General features: G+C 31.4%; 1 protein-coding gene across 2 annotated transcripts in view; it reads left to right on the top strand.

Moving 5' to 3' along the window:
• Positions 1 to 24,386, top strand: part of KCNT2 (potassium sodium-activated channel subfamily T member 2) — a 537,465-nt gene that overhangs the window by 348,974 nt on the left and 164,105 nt on the right. For both annotated transcript variants that reach the window (XM_074222275.1, XM_074222274.1), the window contains exon 14: positions 14,244 to 14,352. In XM_074222275.1, coding sequence (XP_074078376.1) covers positions 14,244 to 14,352 — 109 coding nt within the window. The remainder of the gene's footprint in view (positions 1 to 14,243; positions 14,353 to 24,386) is intronic.

The raw sequence follows: 24,386 nt of genomic DNA, 5'->3' as shown, positions 1-24,386 counted from the left end.
TTATGGTGCTGTCAACAGGCTGACATCTTGTTGAAAGCTGTTAACCATTTACCTCAGATTCAAATACAAGGAGTAGAACAGAGGCCTTTGATACTATTAGTCACCAAGGACTTATGGAAAATTTTGTCAAAATTTGGTTGCCCAGACTTATTCTGTATTGTGTAAATTTCATGATGACATGCTTGCCCTGGTTCTGGATAATATATGGTACTCGTGCTCTTTCCAAGCCATCAGTGGGTAAAACAAGGCTATGTCTTTGCTTTCATGCTTTTCATTAGTTTTTTGTTTGTTTTAGGGTTTTTTTTGCAAGCCAATGGGGATAAATGGCTTGCCCAAGGCCACACAGCTAGGTAATCTTTAAGTGTCTGAGGTCAAATTTGAACTCAGGTCCTCCTGACTGCAAGGCCAGTGCTATATCTATTGTGCCACCTACCTGCCCTGCTTCCATGCTTTTTAGCATGTTGTTTACAGTCATGTTATCAAACACCTTCAAATGAGGAAGAATATAGCATAAAGGTCAGCCACCATCCTATGACAAAATTTCTACTTGAAAGACTACAGTCCAAGTGGAGGGAGTATGGGTATATGATATCTTGTCTTCAGATGATTGTGTACTGAAGGCAACTTCTGAATCTGAAATGCAACAAAATATAGTTTGATTCTCTGTTCCTTGTTTTAATTTTCACCTAGTAGTCAACATCAGGTACTTTATCAGCTTTATCCCACTGTCGATTGAGAGAACTATCAATTACAGAAAATGGAAAAGCTTTGAATACTGTGGATGACTTCACTTATCTTGGCAGTACACTTTCTAGCAGTGTACATACACATTGATAATGTTGTTGACTCATGATTGCCATAGTTAGTTTGGTATTTAGGTGGCTCCAAAGAAAAAGTGTGGGGGAAAAAAGTTAACTGCCTACCAGGCAAAAGCTCTACAAAACTGTTCTACTGACCCCAGTGTTGTAGGCCTGTGAAAGCTGGACAGTATATACCAACACCTTACCAGGAAACTGAATCACTTTCATTTAAATTGTCTGAGGATCACTTGTCAGGATGAGATATCAGATGCTGAGGTTTGAACTAAACTTTCATGAATTCAAACTCTGCTACAGAGAAAACATTCTGATGGACTGACCACATTGTTTGAATGCCAAATGTCCATATGGTGGTCTTAAAAAGTGATACAAGGACATTCAAGTTCTCTCAAGAATTTTGCAATTGATTGTGCTACCTAGGAGAAACTGGCTCAAGACTGCCTAGCATGGCATGCCCTAATCAGAGAAGGCGTTTGCTCTACAAGTAAAGTAGAAGTTCCAAAGAAAAATGAGATGTGCAAATTAGGGAATTCACCCTAAATGTTCAACATAGCCTATTTGTGTCCAATTTGTGGTAGATCATTCTGAATTTTTATTGGTCAGACCAAACACAATCAGATACACTGTGACTTGACTCAAACATGGAAATGTCATTTTTGGTCCACTTCAAGAATAAAGTACAACAAGCATTCAACCAACTAACCATGTATATATGTTTCCATATGTAAATCTCTGTGTGTGTGTGTGTGTGTGTGTGTGTGTGTGTGTGTGTGTGCTATGTGGGTAGTTTGGGAACTTAGATTCTGTTCAGGTCAGCACCATGAAAAAAAAGCAAACAGGTCTTCCATTAAAAAAAAATGGAAAAGAAGCCTGAATATTGTTGATCTTTATTTACATTTTTCTAATTTAATATTTATGGGTCACTGTGCTGAACCATCCTCTTTTTTTTTAGCTTTTTTGCAAGGCAATTGGGTTAAGTGGCTTGCCCAAGGCCACACAGCTAGGTAATTATTAAATGTCTGAGATCAGATTTGAACTCAGGTACTCCTGACTCCAGGACCAGTGCTCAATCCACTGCACCACCTAACCGCCCCTCTGAACCATCCTCTTAACCCAAGTTCTAACTTGTTTTGTATGGCACTGTATGTTATTGTGGAATCATGGATGGTGTGTGCCTTTACTGCTAATATAGTAAATTATTCTTTGGCAGACTTGGTAAGGGAAATTGAATGTCCAGGTATGTACTATATGGGAATGGTGGGTTAAGCAGTATAGGAATTCCTTGTTTCAAAATATGTTACCTCTCCATCCCTCAGGGGAAAAAAAGGTTGAAAACAACTCCTCTTTTCATAAGATGAAAAACTTAACTTTAGAACCTGCTATCTTCTGATATTGGCTGAGTCACTTAATCTCTCTGAAGATGAATTTTAACAACAAAAATAGAAATACATCAATCTACCAGCAAGTTTTATTAAATGCCTATTATGTATCTGTAAAAAGAGCCACCAAGTTTTTCTAAAACAGATCAAACTTTGTGAAGAGCATATTTTATCTCATTTGATTATGAAAAGAGATTTGGATTCAATGGACATCAGAATTCCTGCCAACTCTAAATATTTGCTCCTAAATAGTGCAAGTATATGATCTGCTAGGGGGTGGAAGATATAGAACACTTGTCCTGGAGTTAGAAAGACCTGAGTTCAATTTAATCTCAGACACTTATTAGTTGCCTCAGTTCCTCATCTGTACTAGCTCTGTTTTAGAGGAAAATGAAACTCATAGAGTCAAAGTAATTTAGAGGAAAATCTGCCCCTGTAGTAAAGTTTCAGAATCAGAATATTTGAACACAAGTCTCTGGATTCCATGTTCAGTGATCTTTTCACTAGGCCAAGCAAACAAAAATATGTAAATAACATTTTTTTTCTCCCTTCAGATCTAATTTCACTCATATACTTAATGAAGTCTGGCTGGAGACTTATTAATAATTGTAGCAAAACTCAACTGTGATTCTCCTTTTTATAAATGAATTTGAGGATTATGCAAATATAGCAATTAAGTGCCCAAAATTTACATTAATTAATTTTGAGCTCTCCAGCTGCTTGTCCTGATTCCTGTTTACTCAGAAACAAAAGATATGATACTATCTAAATGTTAAGTTTTTCGCAAGTAGATGTATTACCCTCTGTAACTCTGCAATTGTTTTTTCTATATAGCACAATTCCTCTCCCCTCCTCCCATCCAACAAAATCAAACAAACAAAAAATAAAACATAACAGCAATGATGATAGAGCTACAATAATCTTAGTAATGTTATGAATTATTTCCACTTTCTTTCCAAAAAAAGTTTGATGTGATTCAAAGCACAGAAAATGGAAAAATTTATAGGAAAAATAGAGCAACTACTAAATAAATGGGGAATGAAGTGTTCTAGTGAATTGAAAAGAGTCTATTAACTCAACTAAATACTGAATTTAACTCTAATCTTTCTATTATTTGGCAATAAGGTGGAAAAAGTCATTTTAGACATAGATAAATATAATTCTTAAAAATCTTTAGGGGAGGAATTTTCCTCCACTTTATTTGGTGAGTCCCAGTATCAAGAGACCTAAGAGTAAGTCCTCCTAAAATATAAATGATATAGATATTCAATGCATAAAAATTTCTTCCTAATCCCCGAAAGTCTTGTGATGGTAGGAAAAATAGAAAGTATAAAGAACAACTGGAAAAAGGGTAGTCTAGAACTACAGTTACGCCCCCTGAGCTTTTTCCTTGAACTTTTTTCCCTGCTCTCATCAAAGGAGATTGAAATGAAAGGCATTGAATCAAACTAAAAAATTACATATATATATATATATATATATATATATATATATATTTCAATATAGGCAGGATATCTAAATGAGTAAACATGAGGAATCTACATTGGTAATTTTCAAGCCATCTGCAAAGCTGCAAAGTAGGCAAATCTCTCTCTCTTTTTCTAATCCACATCTCTTTCCTTTATCATTTCCCCAATCCACAGACAAATAGTTCTTTCTAATCCCATCTTGCTTTTGATGAATTCAGGTATCATCCACTTCTTTGCTATCCTTACATTTTTTTCCACAAAAACCTTTTGTCTGTAGGCTAAAATGCTAGGTAACTTTTTTTATACCGTCATGAACATTTAAGATGTGGGTCTCATCTGAGAAAAGAGATAAGGGCTAGAGATACCTATGTCAGATTCTTATGCATAAACATGATAGATGAAGCTGTGGGGCTAAGTGAGATTTTCAAGGGGAGTGGAATAAAGAGATAAAGGAAGAGTCAGGATCCACTCTGGGAAAATACACATTAATGCATTGACATTGTAAAGTCATGAAGAGCTATAAAGGAAACAGGAACCAAACAATTAGGTAAAGTTTGTCAATATATCTTTATTATATATGCTTGCAATGTGCCAGACACTTTACTTAAAAACTTGTGATGCAAAGAAGGAAAAATTAATAATAAAATTGCTCCTGTCCTTTCAGAAGCATGGAGGAACCAGCATATAAATAAGTAGTTACACAGTGTTCACTCTTTTTTTTTTAAGTCATGTTCAACTTTTTATGACCACATTTAGAGTTGGGTTATTGAAGTGCTTTGCCTGATTACTACTCATAGTTTCCCCTCCTTTTGCAATCTTTTTCAATGTGCCCAAAATTCCAATGGTCTTCCTATAGTTTTCAACATTAGGTAGCTACCAATTTGGCATATCACATTCTACAAGGCAAAATATTTTAAAATTGAGTTTCTTTGAAAATTGATGTGTTTTCCTTACTGAATATCTTCTAGAAGGGGCTTCTGATCAATTATCAAGAATATTATAGTGGAGATTCTCAGATGGGAATAGGACTCAATGGTCACTAAAGTCCTTTCCAACTCTCAGGTAATTCTGTAAAAGTTATTCATCTCCTTGATTTATTTTATTCTACCTCTGGCACATAATTCACTATTGGCAAGTTGTTGTAGCCTATTTATGTCCATCACTCAGTTCTCTAATGCCCTTTGGGTGATAAACAATTTTGATTTTTCAGAGACTATGGTATTCATAGCAATATCCAGAAATGGAAGAGAATAGATATTTATTAAGCTCTACTATTTGCCAGGCACTGTGCTAGCTCTACAAAATTTTATTTTTTTGATCTTCACAACAACCCTAGAGTGTAAGAGTATTATGATGCTCATTTTCAGAAGAGTAAACTGAGAAAAAGAGAGGTTAAATTACTTGCCTAAGCTTACATGGTTAGTAAGTTCTTGAGGCTGGATCTAACAAAGATTTTTCTTGATTAAAGGTACAATGTTTTACTCACTATACTACCTAGTAATCTTTGAAATTAAGGCAATGCCATTCGAAAGGGGAAATCATCTAAAGATCGCATCTTTTATATAGAGAATCCCCTTTCCTTTGAAACTCTGCATTGGAATTCTGTATGAAAATGATACATATGTCTCCCTGTCTAATGCTTCTTTTTTTTTGAATCAGTAATCAGAGCTTCACTGAAAAAATTGGCCTTTTGGGGGTTCTTCTAAGAGAATTTTGTCAATCAATATATTTAGGTAAAAAATTTAGGGGGAGAGAATATTTAAGACAACATTTTGTTTACCATATAATTTTTTAATTTTACTTTTTTACTTTTTTATTTTTTTGTTAGGCAATGGGGTTGAGTGGTTTGCCCAAGGCCACATAGCTAGGTATTTATTAAGTGTCTGAGACCAAATTTGAACTCATGTACTACTGACTCCAGGGCCAGCATTCTATCTACTGCGCCACCTAGCCACCCCTACCATAAAATATTTTAAAGATTTCTTTATTATTTTTCCTTAAAATACTTTCATTCTTTATACATATATATAATATCTATACATGTATCTTTCTCTATCTCTTGCCTATCCACATATCTATCTGTATCCCCCCCTCTCTTTATATATATAATATATACACATTTGTTTATATATACATGTATACATATGTTTTCATATACATTCAATACACATACATACATATACATATATAATACACAATTTCTATCTCAAACTCTATTTCTATATCTATCTACCCAGCCATTCATCTATCTGTCATCTTTCTATCTATCTGTCTATCTATCTCTACCTCTCTTTTCATAAATATATGTATTGTTGGCCAAGTTTTTACTGAGTCATCTCTAACATGGTCATTACAAAGCAAGTCAGAGAGAAAGTACAAGTAAATCAAATCATGCTTTATTGATTACTTTCTTTGAAATAAACCAATTTGAAAATCACAGGATTAATCCATTCTATGGAGTTCCACCCTGTTGTTGTGGGATCAGATATTTTATACACTTGATCATAAATGGGCAGATAGAACATAAAACAATCAGATTTGGGACTTGAGTGATCTTTCCAAGGCAAGCCCACCATGCAGGATGATGTAACAATTACTTCCCTTTTGTCCATTTGAGTAAGAGTCCTGTGGGAACAACTCATTTGATTGTATGATTTTTAGTTTACAAATACAATTCAAGTTATACTGATATGCTTCACTTAACACAAGCAAGCACAGTTCAGAACAGGATCTGATGTGATTGACAGATGACTTCTGTAAACTCTTCCCAGTTCCAATACCTGCTTGAGAAAAGGGAGCTTTAGGCACTAAGTTATCATTAAGTTCATTATAAATCTCATATTAATAATAATAAAATCATAATTTTGACAGTCTATATGAATGATTCATACACATGCATACACAATACACTTTCACTTTTCTTCTGAGGAGAGGGAGATATTGTCTAATATGCAGAACCAATAATGACTTTTAAAATTGTTCAGAGATTGACTTCCTTTTAGTGTTCTTTTCAATTATATTCAGGAGTACACTAGAGATAGCATATATGAACTCATAGTAGTTATTTGTTAAATTTTCAATATGATGATTTATATTTCAAAAATCAGCAAATCCTACATATCATTGGGTGCTTTATTATTTTGTTGATTGTCAAGGTAAAGAAGTTCCAATCATGCAACCCTACTTCTGGACCCTACTAAATTAGTATCATTAAATGTAGTGATCTGAAAGAAATTTATTAGAGGCATAGCTAAGACACAGAATCTTGGATTCTTGCTCTCAGCCATTTCAATCCCTGAATTTAATGGCAGAAGCTCACCAAATGGGTATTTGGGTTATCAGACAGTATGTGAAAAATGAAAGGAAAAACAGAAAAAAAACCACATACATTTATTATTTTGGAATGTATATAAGATTAATATAGTAACATCCTTTTGCTAAATTTAAAGCACAATATAAATTCTACATATCATTTTTAATTAAATATGTATACATTAATATAAATTCTCCCAAATGTTCTGTCAGTTCTTTTGTATTTCTCAGAAGGAGGATGACATGTGAAGGTACAAAAATTCTAAAAATGTGAACCTTGAGTTACTTTAATGGAACTCCTTCTAAAATAACATTGGTCCCTCTAGTTCTTGAGTCTGATTGTTTAAGATGTCCTAATTAATTTATTATTTGAAACAAATATTTCCTTCATCATGAAGAAAACATGAGAAACTTTGCCAAAAATATCATTAGAGAGATTCCCATGGCATTGCCCTCATCCTCTTAATTAATTAATTTTCTTAATAAAGAAATGAGGCATGACTTATTCTTAAAAAGCTCATTATACTAATTACTGATCACTGTTTCACTTGCTAATTGTAAAAATCCAATTATTTAGTTTTTTTATTAAAGCAGTAAGCAATATCTATCTAAAACCATCAACAACATTATATGTAATGAGATGAACTAGAAACATTTCCAATAAGATCTGGGTAAAACAACAATTCCCATCAGCACCAATATTATCCAATATCATATCAGAAATACTAGCTTTAGTAACAAGAAAAGAAAAAGAAATTTAAGAAATTAGAATGGGTAATGATGAAACAAAACTCTCACTCTTTGCAGATGATATGATGACATACTTAGAGAATCCTAGAAAATCAAATTTAAAAACTTCTTGAAACAGTTAACAACTTCACAAAGTTGCAGGATATAAAAATAAAATCACATAAACCATCAGCAGTTCTATATATTACCAACAATACCCAGCAGCAAGAGATAGAAAGATAAATTCCATTTAAAGTAACTCAGGACAGCATAAAAATATTTAGGAGTCTACCTGCCAAGACAAATTCAGAAACTATATGAAAAGAATTATAAAACATTTTTCATACAAATAAAATCAGAACTAAATAATTGAACAAATGCCAGGTACTCATGATAGAACTGAACCAATATAATAAAAATTACAATTCTACTTAAATTATTTATTCAGTGCTGTATCACAAACTACCAAAAATTCCTTTATTGAGAAAGAAAAACTAGTAGTTAAATTCATATGTAACAAGTGGTCAAGAATATCAAAAGAATTAATGATAAAAATTGCAAAGGAAGGTGCTCTATCCATATCAGATCTAAAATTATATTAAAGTTATTAAAACTGTATGATACTGGCTAAGAAATAGAATTGATGAATCAGTGGGATAGATTAGGTACAAAAGAAACATCACTAATTACTATAGTTATCTATTGTTTGATAAACCAAAGACTCCAACTTCTAGGATAAGAGCTCACTATTTGACAAAAAAAAAAAAAAAAAAAAACTGCTGGGAAAACTGGAAGAGAGTATGGCAGAAACTAGGTATAGACCAACATCTCACATCCTATGCCAAGATGAGGTCGAAATGAGTACAGGGTTTATATATAAAAGATGATACCATATGCCAATTAGGAGAATAAGATATAGTTTATTTGTCAGATCCATGGAAAGGGGACCAAAGAAGAGATAGAGAATTTTATAAAATGCATACTGAATAATTTTGATTACATTTAATTAAAAAGTTTGTGAACAAATGTTGTAGCCCAGATTAAAAGGAATGCAATGTTGGGAAACAATATTTTTAGGTGTTTCTGATAAAGTAATCATTTCTAAAATATATAAAGAACTGAGTCAAATTCATAAGAATACAAGTGCCCCTTCAATTGAAAAGTGGTCAGAGGATATGAAAAGGCAATTTTCAGATGAAGAAATTAAAGGTATCTATAGTCATATAAAAATGTTCTAAATAATTATTGATCAGAGAAAGGCAAATTGAAACAACTCTGAGGTAAAATCTCTCACATATCAGAATGACCAACATGGAAAAATAGGAAAGTTACCTATGTTAAATAGGATGTGGGAAAATTAAGACACTAATACATTGTTGGAAGAGTTGTGAATTGAGCCAATCTTTCTAGAGAGAAATTCAGAACTATGCCCAAAAGGCAATAAAACTGTGCATATCTTTTGATCCAGCAATACCACCATTGGATCTGTAGCTCAAATAGATCACCAAAGAGCATAAAACTAACATGTATAAAACTATTTAGAGCAGCTTTTTTCATAGTGACAAAGAACCGGAAATTAAAATTATGCTCATAAATTGGGTTGTGGCTAAATAAATTGCAAAATATGAATGGGATAGGGTACTATTTCTTGAATAAATCATGAAGGTTAAAGGCTTACATGAAGTGATGCTGAGGGAAGTGAACAGAACCAGAACATTGCACACACTAAATGATCAACTATGATGGATTTTCTTATCTCAGTAATACAATAATAAAAGACAATTGTAAAGGACTTGTGATGGAAAATAGTATCTACACCCAGAAAGTGGGTTATGGAGTCTGAATGCAGACCAAAGCATATGCATTCCATTTTAAAATTTGTTTTATATATCATTTTCATCTCTTTTTTGAGTTGATTCATATTTTACAACATGAATAATATGGATACATGTTTAACATAATTATACATATATAAAATATATTAGATAGCTTTCTCTCAAAGGGAGAAGGAAGGGAAGGAGAAAGAAAAATGTGAAACTCACAACCTTACAAAAATTATTGTTGAAAATAATTTTTCCTGTGATTGGAAAAATAAATAAGATATATGTATATGTATATATGTATATATGTATATAATATATATATATATATAATACCCCTTCCTTTAATTATTTTTCTAGAATATTTCCAGAATTCAAGATCCTACTTGACTATTTACAGATTCTTCTGTTTGTTCCATGCCTTTTTGAAAATCATTAGAAATAGATTTTTCCACGTTAAAAAATGAGCAGGTAGTACTACCAAGAATTTCTGAAACAATGCTCATAAATTTAAAATAAGATAAATATATAAGGTACTAGTTACTAGTATGTTTATTTTGCATGAAGCTGGAAGGTTTGTAGTCATATACATGAGAGTGATTAAATTGGAAAATGGTTGTATTGGTAATAGTTACTTACAAAATAATTATTTTTATTATTATGTGACTGGAAGAAATTGACCAATCAAAAATAAGTTGTGTGTTAGGAAATGACTACTGTGGTCTAATAAAGAGAATCAATTTTCATAACCACCATTCCTCTGAGTCATCACATCAATTAAGGGATTTGGTCAAAGTATCTTCTTTTTGATATGATTTTTCATATTTCAAAAATAGCAAATATATTTAAAATATTTTTGTTATATGTTCTCATAAAAATAAAAAAGGAATATTTGAATTTAGTGAAGCAATACAGAACTACATCATTCTATGCATGAATGCTTTTGTTTACAACCTTCCAAAGAGCAGTTGCTTAGCAACTGCATTGAAGAAGCTTCTAGTGCTCTAAATCACAGGCTTTTCATACAATTTAAGTCCTCAAATAGGGCTGGATTCTATGTGGATAGATTTTGAATATATTGGAACCAATTCTTATTCACTACACATGAATAAATTTGAAGGAATGTAGCTGTAAATATTCTTTTCATTTTAAATAGTTAACTGACTATATTGTTAAATCAGTATTTGTTCAGATTTTCCCAAACCTATTGTTCTTGAACTTGCATGACAATCGTATACTATGTAAGCATAGTATTTTCAAAACCTAATATGTCCTGGTAGCAAAAAAATCCTGATTCATTTTTAAAAAACCTATTATTTGGTTTGGAAGGTTTTACAAATATTATCCAAGAGAAAGATTTGGGCTTCTTTTATTGCTGGACTATATCCTGCACAACTGGTTTGATAAGGTGTGGAGGTTGGGAACCTGCAGTATTAAAATGATTACATTTCTTTCTTATCTAAAAAGGACTCTAAGCCAAGAGGTGTGGTTAACATTTCTGACCTCACAAGATCTTTTAACTTTTTTCTCTTTGTGAATCTCAGAAGTTTTATGTGTGTGTTTTAGTTAATATAAATTGAGATTTTATACAAAATGATTTTCTTTCATAATGATCAATTTTGATGCCTGCATGTCCTTTGTCTCCTACTATTGAGACAAAGCAGATTTCTCTGATTATGCCAATCTAGTCAAAGGACCATTAATCACAGAGAAAAAGGGGGTATTGGAAGATATCTAGTTCAATCTCTTTTATTTTATTGATGAAACAACTGAGTATTAGGTAAGGTAAATAACTTTGATCAAGGTCAAAAAGGTTGTAAGTAAAAAAAAGTTAAAAAGGAAAATTAAGAAATACTGTATCTTATGATTGATCTGTTTCTTCAAAATGATAAATAAGGGATAAAATATAAATACAGAAAAATTCATGTAGTTTTGTAAAAAATAGCCACTCAAAAATTAGAGCACTTTTAATAATGATGATGATAATGTTGATGGGATAATAATGATAACATTTAGAGCACATTAGATTTTCAAATAACTTTGGAAATTTCATCTTACTTTATTTACACAATAACCCCAGAGAGGTAGGGTATATTAACACCCCCATATTATTCTCCTACTTATGAGAAAACTGAGAAAAGTGGATTAAGTTATTTGCCCAGGGAATTACAACTAGTAAGTGTCTTAGTCAGGTTTTGGATTTAGGTTTTCTGACTTCTTGGTTATTGTTTTAGTTATACTGAACCATCTCATTACAACTTTCTTTGACAGACAGGTTTGCAAGAGGTGGGGGTGGGTTCCTTTTTGACTTTGGGGATCTTCAATACTAACCTCCTCAGAATCATTGCTAGATTGTAATGAAAATGTCCCCAAAAAATCTAAATTGTAGTTTTAGACTCTAAACACCTTAAAATGGTGTAAAGACACTGGAGATATCTTGTATAAGAAATATAAATTTAATCAGACTTTTATACACACTCCAACACATGCATACAGTGAATATTTTATCATTTTTTGAAAAAAAAGTACTTGAATCAGCTTGGTTCTAGAGGGTAGAATTAGAAGCAATGGGTGACAGTTGTGAAGTAGATTTCTCAGATTTGATGCAAGAATAACCTTAAGAATTAAAACTATGCAAAAGTGGACTTGGCTATTCAGTAGGTAGTATGTCTCTTCCTTACTCCCACCATTTAGACATGCATATGCAGAATTTGAGTTCTTCAAACAAAAAGTGACTAAGTTACCTATTATGTTGCAGATTTTCATTCATATCTAAGTTGGACTTGATAGCCTCTAGGATCTCTTCAGTCTCAGAAATTCTGTGATTAAGATTGTTCCATATTTCTATCTGTTCTACTGCTTGGGAAGGCATGGTTGGCTTGAATAGGTTTTGTTAATGTTTTTGTTATTGTTTTTATTTTTTATTAGGAACTAGAGAGAGAGAGATCTTTTGTAATTACAGTTATCCCTTCCACATCATAATTTTCCACATTATATCTTTGATATATCATGGGATGGCATAAGAAATTAAATTGGAATTTGGGGAGAGTCTTGCATGAAAGGTCAGAAGAAAACACAGAAAAAAATTCAGAAACTCAGAAGTGCTTGAAACATAGGCAAAATGTTGTATAATATCAACCCAAATTTTCAATAAGGTGCTGTAAATGCCCCATAAAAGAAGAAAAATTCAGACTTCTTCTCTGGTACAAAGGGAAGACCAAAATTTTCATTTTTAGTGCAGATAAATGCAATATGGAAGGAATGACTGTATATACGTATAGAATGTCTATAAGGACCTGATTAAAAAGCCTCATTGTGGAATCAAGCTTAATACTTTGTAACTGGATCTTTAATGCATGCAACATGATATAAAGAATATTAAATTTATAGATAAGAAATAATTTTTTCAAACTCTTTGGGCTTGGTTGCATCATATCTCTATCTCTATCATCTATCTATCTACCTATCTATTTTTATTCTTCTATTTTTGGGATTAAGGAAGTGACATGTATTTATCTCTACCATCTCTTTATCACTTTTATCTCTATTTCCATCTTTATCTCTATAATCTATTCCTTTGTCAATGTTGTTATCTATATTTCTGTTTATATATGGTTTCTAACTCACATTTTCCAACACTTAAAATTCATATGACTTCTTTTAGAATATAAAGAATATGGAAAAATAATGAAATATCTCTGAAAATATTTTTAAGGGAAGATGGTATGTAGAGGGCTTGGTTACATCATGAAAACTTGGTTTCATATCCCACCTCTGATATATAGTGTGACCCTGAACAAGTAATTGATCCTCTGGTAATTCTCCAAAACTATAACTAACTTGAGTTGTTCATCTATATATATCTATATCTATCTATCTATCTATCTATCTATCTATCTATCTATCTATCTATCTATCTATCTATCTTGATAGAGGGAAGTTCCATGCAATTTCCTTAACAACTGCATAAATAACTATGCCCTTCCCCTCCCTCCTTACCACCAAATCATTCTAGGCTCTCTGTATCTATTAGTTTCCTGAAGGGTTCAGTCTTATTCTAGTGCTTTTCCCAGAGATAGAGGGAGAAGGGGATATCTTCTTAGGAAGCAGGGAGAAGGCTAAGAGCATAGGAAAATTTCCCGTGTTTCTTTGATATGAAACATACAATTGCAATTTTATCAAATAGGTGTATACTATCTGAAAAAAATGTTGTTTTGAAAAAAGTCAGTCATGATTTAATGAAAAAAGTACTAGCATTTTACTACATGTAAATTTTGTATTTCTTTTACTAGTTCCTTAACTTTAAGCTAGTCACTTAAAATCTTTGAGCCTCAAATTCCTATTCCATAAAATGGGAATAATATTGTGGTAGCTCCCTTCCAGAGATTGTATGACAATCAAATAAAGCGATCCTATTTTGAAAACTAAAATATGATGGGAAAATATCACATATAGGTCAAAGCAAGTCTGTATATATAATGAAATTTCAAAGATCCTTTAAGATGTTTCAAAATGTTTATGCCATAATGTCATGATTTTGTGAAGCCAGGTTCAGTATGTTAATTTTATTTTTATGAAGGAAATTGAAGATATTGCATAATTTGTTAAAAACAAAAAAATGTTAGAAATATATGAAAAAACCAAGCTTATTTTAAATTATGTTTAACATTTGTTAATGATAGGTGTGAACTAATTCACTTGCACTATTTTGAACAGATCATGTTGTCTGTGAAGAGGAGTTTAAGTATGCTATGTTAGCTTTAAACTGCATATGCCCAGCAACTTCTACCCTTATCACGCTATTGGTCCATACCTCTAGAGGACAGTAAGTATATAAATATATACTTAATTTTTTCAATATCATATTAAATTTTTAATATGATCTAATTTTAGAATAAATGTGAATATGACTGTAAGACTTGGTCATGTCATGAAGCAAAAATTTTTCAACTGGAATTTATATTGATATTTAGTAAAATAATATTACTGAAAAGACTAACAGACTGCATTCTGTGGGGATGGGTTGAGGGAAGTGATATTAGGGGAAAAATTGTAAAATTCAAAATAAATAAATAAATTTAAAAAATAATATTATGGAAATCCTGGGATAAAAACCAATTTAATCACACTTACTCATTTGCAAATCTAAATTATCTTTCCATATTTAAGATTATTGGTTTTATCAGTATCTTATATATGGCCAAATCTTTGACCAACTCCCAACCTAGTTCCTGAGACTGGAGCTATAAATAGGTGAGTGACTGCCTATTGTAAAGTGATTATAAATCAACATGATGTCTGTTTTGGGAAATTATTTGATCAAAAAAAAAGAGAAATCATTATTTTCAGAGAAGAAAGGTAAATTCATTTGCACATGGTAAGCCCCTTTGGAACTGCATGAAATTCAGAACTTGTTTCTGGCTTTCATTTTATGAAATATTTTGCAAAAAGAGAGAGGTGCTATTTTCTGGAAATTCACACTACTTATTTAATACCTTAGGCAAAAATTTTAACTTGCTGAGCCAAATACATTTATTGGAAAAGTTTGTGTCAGTTTTTCATTTCACATATTTATGGTCTCTTCAGTTAAACAAATTTAATAATTTGGCTATGACTTAAATGCCTCTGGAATTTTCTCCCTGGGCATCTCTGTCTCCTGCCTTCCCTGACTTCCAATCCCAGCTAAAATCACACTATCTGAAAGAAGCCTTTACTAATTCCTTTTAATTCTAGTGAATTTTCTCTGTTGATTATCTCCAATTTATTCTTTTATAAATAATAGTTGTTTGCAAATTATCTCTGTTAACTCCTTGAGAACTAAAGCTATTTTTCCCCTGGGATGAAAAATGCTTTTATCTATATCTCCAAATACTTAACACAAGATACACATAACATAGGCAATTAATAAATGCTTAAATACTCATTGATTTAACTTGACAAGGCTCTATCCAGGTAAGATCTTGGGTCTCTTGGAATCAGATTCAGTCTTGCTGAAATAAAAAGAGGGAAGCGAAATAAATACACTTAAAGGTCTGCTATGTGTCAAACGTTTCACTAAACTTTACAAATATGTCATTTGGCCCATCTAACTACCCTATGGTATAGGTGTTGTTATCATCCATATTTTAAAGATGAGAAAACCAAGGCAGACAAAGGCTAAGGGACTTGCCAAGAGAGTGAGCTCGAATATGAACTCAGTCCTTTCTAATAGCTTCAATACTCTATTCACAGCACTAATTAGCTCTCCCTACAACATGGTACTGGGAATTTAAAAAATCTGGCCATGATCCTTGGCTACATTCCTTTTTGTGGACTGTAACTTTCGATGCATTACTTTAGCAGTTGGGTCCTAGTTTCTATCTGTAAAATAAGGGATTTGAATTTGTTGATCTCAATTTCAACACTTTGATATTTAAGTGCATATTTAATGTTAAATTGTCAACCAAAGACATGGATTTTAAATATGATAAATGACTTTACATTGTTGATTACATGGAGTACAGCAAAAATGCATAAAAAGCTGAATTTGAAATCAGACTCCTGGTCAGACTGCCCTTCCTTTAATATTTATTACTTTTGAGACTTTGAGCAGTTAGCAACATATCTGTGGATTTTGCATATCTGAAAAATGAGGAAGCTGAACTATAGGATCACCTCACAGGTCTCTTCCTACTCTAAATGTCTAATTTTAGTGTTTATGCTGCATAATCATAGTTTTAGAATTGGATGGGATCTTTGATATCATCTTTGATTTTCTAATTCAAGAAAATGACTCTCAGACAGGCTAATTGACATACAAAATGTCACATAGCTAGATAATGGTAGAGTCAAGATTTCGTTTACTCCCCCTCCCCTTATTCCCACCACTTCTATTTTACTCTTCTTTCTTTGAATTATGGTTCTTTAAGTAGAATCCAAGAATGTGACCTGGGCAAGTTTAGAGGGACTGACATAGAATTTCAGTTGCTATTCACCTAAAGGTACAGACACTAGAAGTGAATTATTCATAATGAATTTTAATGATATTTTTCTATTTTTTCTTAATAAAACATTTTTGAGGCACCCAGAAAAACAACTTTCCTTCAATTTTTGTTTAATGTTTCCATGACTACAGATATTAGATATGAAACAATACTAATGGATTAAAATAAGATTCTCTTCAATAAGGAGAAGATAAGTTCTGTTTTTGTATTATAAATCAATAAGGAAATACAGTTTGATTTGAATCATCTTACTTTATGGGGAATTTTTTAGAATTGCATCTGTTTCATATGATGAGTGATGCCTATAAATATAACACATAGATAATGACATATACTTTAGTTCTTTGGAGAGGAACTTGATTCTTAAATAAATATATGCTTTGCAAAAAGTAAAGCAGAATGATCCACTCTTTGAATATTTGTATATTTAAAAATACAGAAGCAGAGCAAGTCCATCAGTATTTTTCCAGATAATTCAAGCAAAATACTTTTTTTTTTAAATATTCAGCTCAAAGCTCAACTAGGGTGGCACTTCTCAGACAAAACCCTTTGTGATTCCTCTTGCTTATTGCTATTCCCTCCTATCACAAATTGTTATTAACTATTTAAAGGTTATACTAGCCATCCACCCATCCCGTGAATTATGAGTTCCATGAGAAGAGAAACTTTTTTTTTTTGTTTTTGAATCTACCAAAAGATGGTACAGTCCTGTGAACAAATTAGGCATTTAGTAAAAAATTGGATGAATAAATGCAAATAAAAAATATGATCTATTTAGCAGTTTCTCACCAAAAAAGGCTCATACATTATTTTTCAAAAATGTTGATTTGCCAAAACTTACATTATTTAACCTTAGTAATGACACTGTAGTAATGATGTTGAATGTTTAAATTAATGAATATTAGTAAGATCATTTCTTTTAAAATTTAAGACTTTTGCTCTGTATAATTGCAAAATGAATTTTGTGTATCTAGTATAAGTAAACATTGTAGAACCAGACAATTCAAATAAGTAAGTTCATGAACTTGATAGGATTGTATCTCACAAGCTACTTTATATATAGATATAAATTTATGTGTGTGTGTGTGTATATATATATATATATATATATATACAAAATAATATGATATTTCCTATCTCAATATAAGGAGGAATTCTGTGATTGCTGGAAAGAATCTTGCATCATGATTTTGCTTTTATGTTGAAAAATAATTTAGAATGGGGAAAATAATCTTAATAGCGTATTTCAAGGCTTAGTGTTGGTGAACTAAGATCAGACTAGTTTAAATGCAAATGAATTAAAAAAATCTTTTGGTTAATAATAAATTTATTTCTTAAATCTCAGCAATCTTGCTTTTATATACATACATCATTAAATATTAGTTTTATATACATGCACAATTCTAAACACAATAAATATATTTACTTGATTCTCCTGTGTATTTTGTAGATCTGTGTAAGTACACATACTTTTACCTCCCTTTCTTATTAAACTAACACATTTATGCATCCCAAATTATGTTGATTTCTAAGGCTAAAATTATTAAGGTATATATTTATAACTATTATTAACATATTTCAAAAAGATACTTTAGATGAAGCAATAGAAGTCATATTTTTTGAAAAAAATACTTTTGTTGAATGACAAATGACAAACATAATATACCTTCTATTAGGAATTAAATATTTTGAATTTGATTCTCCCAATTATGCATAAGTTTATACACACACCCGTAAAGATCCCTGAAAGCACATGTGTGGATGTGTACATGTATAAACCATTGCATTATATATGTATGCATGCGAGCATAAATTTTGATATATTTGATTAATGTTAGCAAGTAAATTACTATCATTTATCATTTAGAGTTTCCAGTGATTCTTTGTATTTTGTTTTATGAAAAATAGGCTCACTAGTTTTGTGCCCTCTGAAGTTTCTTATTAAAAAAATATTTTTTAATAAAACTCATATGCATATAATTTTATTTTTTTTCTTTAGAGATTCACATAATTAGGTCAGCATTAATGTGCTAATTTAATACAAAAGGGAAATTATTTGGTCCATGAAATTAATTGAATATAAAATTAAAGATAATATTCAGTGATTTCACCACACCACACACACACACACACACACACACACACACACACACACACACACACACACACACAGCCAAATAGATTGGGGGGGAAGAGAAGGGAGGGAGGAAGGAAATTTTGTAACATAAAAATATACATGTGCATATGGATAAGAATAAAAAAGTAAATAATAAGTAAATAAAACAAATAAGCTAGTAAATAAATAAATAAATAAATAAATAAATAAATTTGCAATGTCTTGACTTAAGCCTTAGTTATTGTTTTGCTCAGTGTTAAAATGTGCTGGAGTTATGATATTTTTACTTATTTTTTATTTATTTTAAACAATGAGATTAAGTGACTTTCCTAAGATCATACATGTAAGCAATTATTAAGTGTCTTAGGTCAAATTTGAACTCAGAACCTATTGACTCCAGGGCCAGTGTTCTATTCACCATACCACTTAGTTGCCCCCAATATTTTTATTTCTTAACAATTTTGTTTTTCAGTGAAATTATCTCCAAAACCATATGATAGGCATATTCCTATTATACTTAAATATATATTCTATTTTCTTTGAAAATTATGGAAAATGTGCAATATGTATATGAAAGCACAATTATCACTTTGTTTAAAGAACTTTGCATAATTTTCTATTTTATCAGTGTTCCTTCAGTCTTCATATATATATATTTATATGTGTGTGTATGTATACATACACAAATATACAATATATATTAATTTATATATATATATATATGTGAAGCTTTAAAAGTAAAATCAGGAATAATATTTTTATGAAGAATTCACTGATTCTATATATTTAAATACTGATATATGTATATAGATAAAGTATGTGTTTTTAGAATGGGAGAGAAAATGTAATTATGGTCTGATATATATTCTAGGGGAACAGATTTCAAAGCACTCAAAGAAAAGGTAAGAATAAATCCATAGACTCCAATTTTAAAAAGAAAATTAGTTCAGAAGGGACAGGAAGCTTAAGATTTAAATTTTGAAGTCAATAATGCAAATAATTTAAATGGGGTGGTGAGGGACCAGAAGTTAATTAAAGAGATTGAGGTGAATGAACAAAACACATTGGCATTTGAAAGTAATGGTAAATATAATAGTCAAACTACTACCATTGATATTTAAGCTTATGACAAATGGGAGAGGTAGGTAGAAAAGGACCTGCAAAATTTAAATGTGAGCACATCCTTTTTATGTGGGGATGGAAAAGAATCTAGTTATTAGATATTTCCCAACAAACCCCTGTTTTGCTGTATAAACCAATATTGTTTGAGCTCAATAAGAATGCAGTGAAAGACCCAGAGAATAATCAGTACCATTCCAGAGACATGGTAAGCATACACTAAAAATAATAATAAAAATTATGATATATCTTGTATTTTAAAATTTCCAATGTACTTTACTTCCATTTATCTCATTTGAAACTCAAACACTGTTGTTATTGTTTTTATTTGAAGAAGAGTCACATGAAAGAGGCCTTAAACTTATTCAACCAAGACCAGAGGTTGGAAAGTGGCAAACTTGGATTTACTGTTGAGAAAAACTTTCCAAGAATCAGAGTTCCAACAATCCAAGTGGAATGGACTACTTTGAGATCTATTTATTTCCCCCTCAGTAGAAACTTTTAAACAAGAGCTAGATTATTACTTGCCTATCATGTTTTTGTGATGGTTTCTTTTGTATATGGGTTGGACAAGATGGAGTAGAGTAAAATACCTTCTTATTCTCAAATTCTGTGATTCAAATTAGACTCAAAGAATAATTTCTAATGGTTCAATGCCAACTTGACAGTGAGTCTCCAGTAGAATTTTCTAAAGATCTGTGCTTGTCCTTGTGATTTTAATATTTTATCAGCAGTTTGGATAAAAGCAGATAGCATGTTTGTCATAATTGTCCATAAAAACCAGGAGGCATGCCTAACACCCAAGATGACAAATCAGGATCAAAAATAAATCGATAATCTAGATATTGAGCTAAACCTAATAAAATGAATTTTAATAGTTATAGTAGCTTCAAAAAATTGTCACATGGGGGAGGCAAAACTATAATGGTAGCAGTTTAACAGGGGGAGGTTTGGAGTTTTTACTGAATAGCAATATCAGTATGAGTTATTAATATGTTGTGATGCTGCTAGTATCATGACATATTGAGAAATATGATTTCTTTTTTGGACTTTATTATTAAAATTATTTTTATATATTTCTGTTTTTTCAAATAAATATTTGATTATATCATTTAATTATGTCATTTTGATTATATATTGATATACACAAACATCAAAATATACATAAAAAAGATAAGATGTTTACTTTTGCCAAGAGAGTTCTGTCAACATCTTTGAAAGATTTGATTTCTAGTATGATTGATCTTAAACCCCAACTTCGTGTTCTCCTCTAAGGTTTGCCAGGATATGAATGCTGATGAATGCTGAAAACTCTCATAAAATATAACTGGAAAAATAAAATAGAATATTATTGAAAAAAAATTTTCCAGGAGACATCAACTAGTATTTTAAAAAGAGATTCATTAAGACTGTATAGTAAATAAGAATTCCTGATTTGATTTGGATTTTCCCATAAATTGACAAAAAAAAATGTATAGGGGAGAATGGACACTAACTTAAAGGATAATGATAGTGAAGCTCACATGTAGCAAATATATATGGAAAAGAGATACTCCCCATTTCTAGTCTTGGGTTCTCATGAAGCTTGCTATAGACTGTTAGCATCAGTGAAAGACAAGTTACATGTCTCAGTTGACTCCTCATAGGCCTAGACACCTCAACTGGAGAGAATAATCTATTGATGATCTGGGCTGCTTCTCCATGGCTGCAGGCATTCTCATACATTTTTTACCCTGGTGTCAGGAGGAAGGAAGATATCAGTTATCATCTGTGGGTTGTGTAGTTCTCTTTAGATCTTGGAATATTTACTGGTCACTACCTGTATATAGTCATTCTCTAGGTTGCTAATTCCTTAATGAGGACAGTAAACACTAAGGAGAGGGAGGTATTCATGATTTCAAGTTGCCAGTGACTAAGATAACATACAGGAATGCCCCTCCCTTAACTCTCCTCTAAGGAAGCCACTCAAATTATATGCATTCTCTTAGGTACAGAGGAAAACAAATAGTCTTAAGGGTTAAGGGTACCCCTTCTATATTCCTACAGTGTATGTCTCAATAACCAATCAGTTCCTTTGACTCCATCACATAATGCCAGTCCCTCAATAATGGAAGTAGTCTGAGGAAAGACTGGCTTCCAATTTTTTTTAAGGTTTTTGCAAGGCAAATGGGGTTAAATGGCTTGCCCAAGGCCACACAGCTAGGTAATTATTAAATGTCTGAGACTGGATTTGAACCCAGGTACTCCTGACTCTAGGGCCAGTGCTTTATCCACTACACCACCTAACCACCCCGGCCTCCAATTTTCTATAAGCAAACAAATCTGAAACCAGATGTGGCATAAATTTCAAAGACAGGTTCTCCATTAACAAATTTCCCCCTCATGCAGATGTCTCAGATTTTTCACATCAGAGATGTCTTAAAGTTTTACGATTGCTTCATGAGAGAGAATCACAATTTTTTTAGTAAAAGCATATAAAAGCATTATCCATACTGACAAACTCAGTTTGTTCTCCGATCGATTACTATACCGTAAGTATCCTGTATAATGGGATTAAAGAACAATGTAAAGTTATATTTCCAGAAAATAGAATGCCAAGCTTTGACAATCCAAAATAATGAGGAATATTATTTAAATATAGAACAGAGACATATAAACACTAGACTGGGTTTATAGGAGTTATACAGTTATTTTGATGCTTAAATAAATTTAGCATTAATAAACTATAACTAGAAGTGTTTGTGAAAGACTTGAGAATTTTAATGATGAGAGGATAGTTAAAGGTCAATCATAGAATGAGAAGATTCTCTAAGAATATGACAGAAGACAGGGAGATGAAAGACAGAGGCTTCAGAGAAAAGGATAGTTTGGTGAGCAAAATAAATAAACAAACAAACAAATAAATAAATAAATGAATAAATGAATGAATAAATAAATAAATAAATGGAACAAAATATGCAGAATTAATGATTAAAGGAGAGCTATGGTTTAAATTTTTCATACAGAGACATAATGGTAACAAGGAAAAAGAACCTGAGATTTATCCAGATGATAAAATGACTGGAGATAGTTTTGAAATTAGGAATGCAGCAGGAGATGATTTTTTAAAGTATTCTGAATAGATGAAAAGGGAGAGAAGTGAGAAATCTCTATGCTGCAGTCTATAAATAAATTCACAATGTAAGGGAGATGCAGAACATTTCCAAAGGGTGCTGTGCAATTTTAGCAGAATCAAATTAAAGCTGACTTTCAATTCTGTTAAATACATCTTTAAAGTCTGTTGTAAACTGTTGTTCTTTAGGAGTGGTTATTTGATGAAGAACAGTTTATTAACTTACTGGACCACTTTGTTATTTTAATCAATGTGATCTGGAAAGGGAAGATCCTGGTATATCTCTAGGGCCATTTGAAAGTAAAATGAGATTATAAAAAATATTAAGATGAGGTTGTAACGTTCAATATAATTTATGTCCAAATAAAATATAGGGAAGGGAATGTGCAGGATCTGCCATTTCATGTTCATTTACTTAACAATATTTCACTTACAAAAATTCAATAAAATGGGGTAGGGAGGAGAAGATATAATATTTTTACAATGAAATTAACTTTTCCCAGAGAAAGTCTTGATAATATGCCTATAAGTAATTCTTAAAAATTAAATTCTCATTTAAAAAAATTTCTAGTAGTTTTTTAAATGAATGTTCAATAATATTCATATATATATATATATATATATATATACATATATATATATATTGCCTCCAGGATCAAATATAAAATCCTATATTTAATTTTGTAAACTCTCCAAAACCTGTTAGTTATATTCTCCCCCACTGCTCCCCCATCACACACACTCATCTCCCCTGCCACAGACTCTGTGATCCAGTAATATTGGCTTTCTTGCTGCTGCTCGAACTAATTCTTCTCAAACTCAAATTCTTAAAGTTTTTCCTTGTCCCCCACTGAAACTTTCTCCCTCATCCAGCCCCTTAAAGAGCTTTAATAATTGCTAGTGCTTTTCCTCACTTCATTATCTCCAATTTACTATCTATCTATCTATCTATCTATCTATCTATCTATCTATCTATCTATCTATCTATCTATATACTATTACTTTCCTTCACTTTATTATCTTCAATTTACTATATATGTATATACATATATATGTACATATTTATGCACACACATATGTATATAAAATATCTTATCTTAGTTGCTCATAGTGGCTCATGAGCTTCTCATTAGATGGAATTGGTTTTTGCTTTTCCTTGCATACCAGCACTTACCACAGCGCTTAATAGGTGCTTGAATGACTGCAGGCATGTACAAATTGCTTTCCAGGATAGTTAGAGATATGTCACCAGTATATTAGTGTGTTCTTCCTTCTATAACTTCTCTAACATTCATCATTTTCATTTGATAAAATAAAATCTTTGTCAATTTAATTGAGTATTAGGTGAAAGGTCAGAATGCAATTCATATTTTAAAATAAGAATATAAAATTACATAGCTGAATTTATAGTTATCAAAAAGTGTTACAAGGGGAAAGTTTCAAAGAAAAGATAGTTCACAAAGACTAAAAACTTGGCAAATATTTTGAGCAGATTTAAAATGCTTAGTTTCAATAAAGTTATAGTTTAG

This window comes from Macrotis lagotis, chromosome 2, assembly GCF_037893015.1.
Source record: "Macrotis lagotis isolate mMagLag1 chromosome 2, bilby.v1.9.chrom.fasta, whole genome shotgun sequence".
Taxonomy (NCBI): domain Eukaryota; kingdom Metazoa; phylum Chordata; class Mammalia; order Peramelemorphia; family Peramelidae; genus Macrotis; species Macrotis lagotis.
Note: the sequence above shows the minus strand (reverse complement) of the source record. Positions and strands in the feature narration are given on the sequence as shown.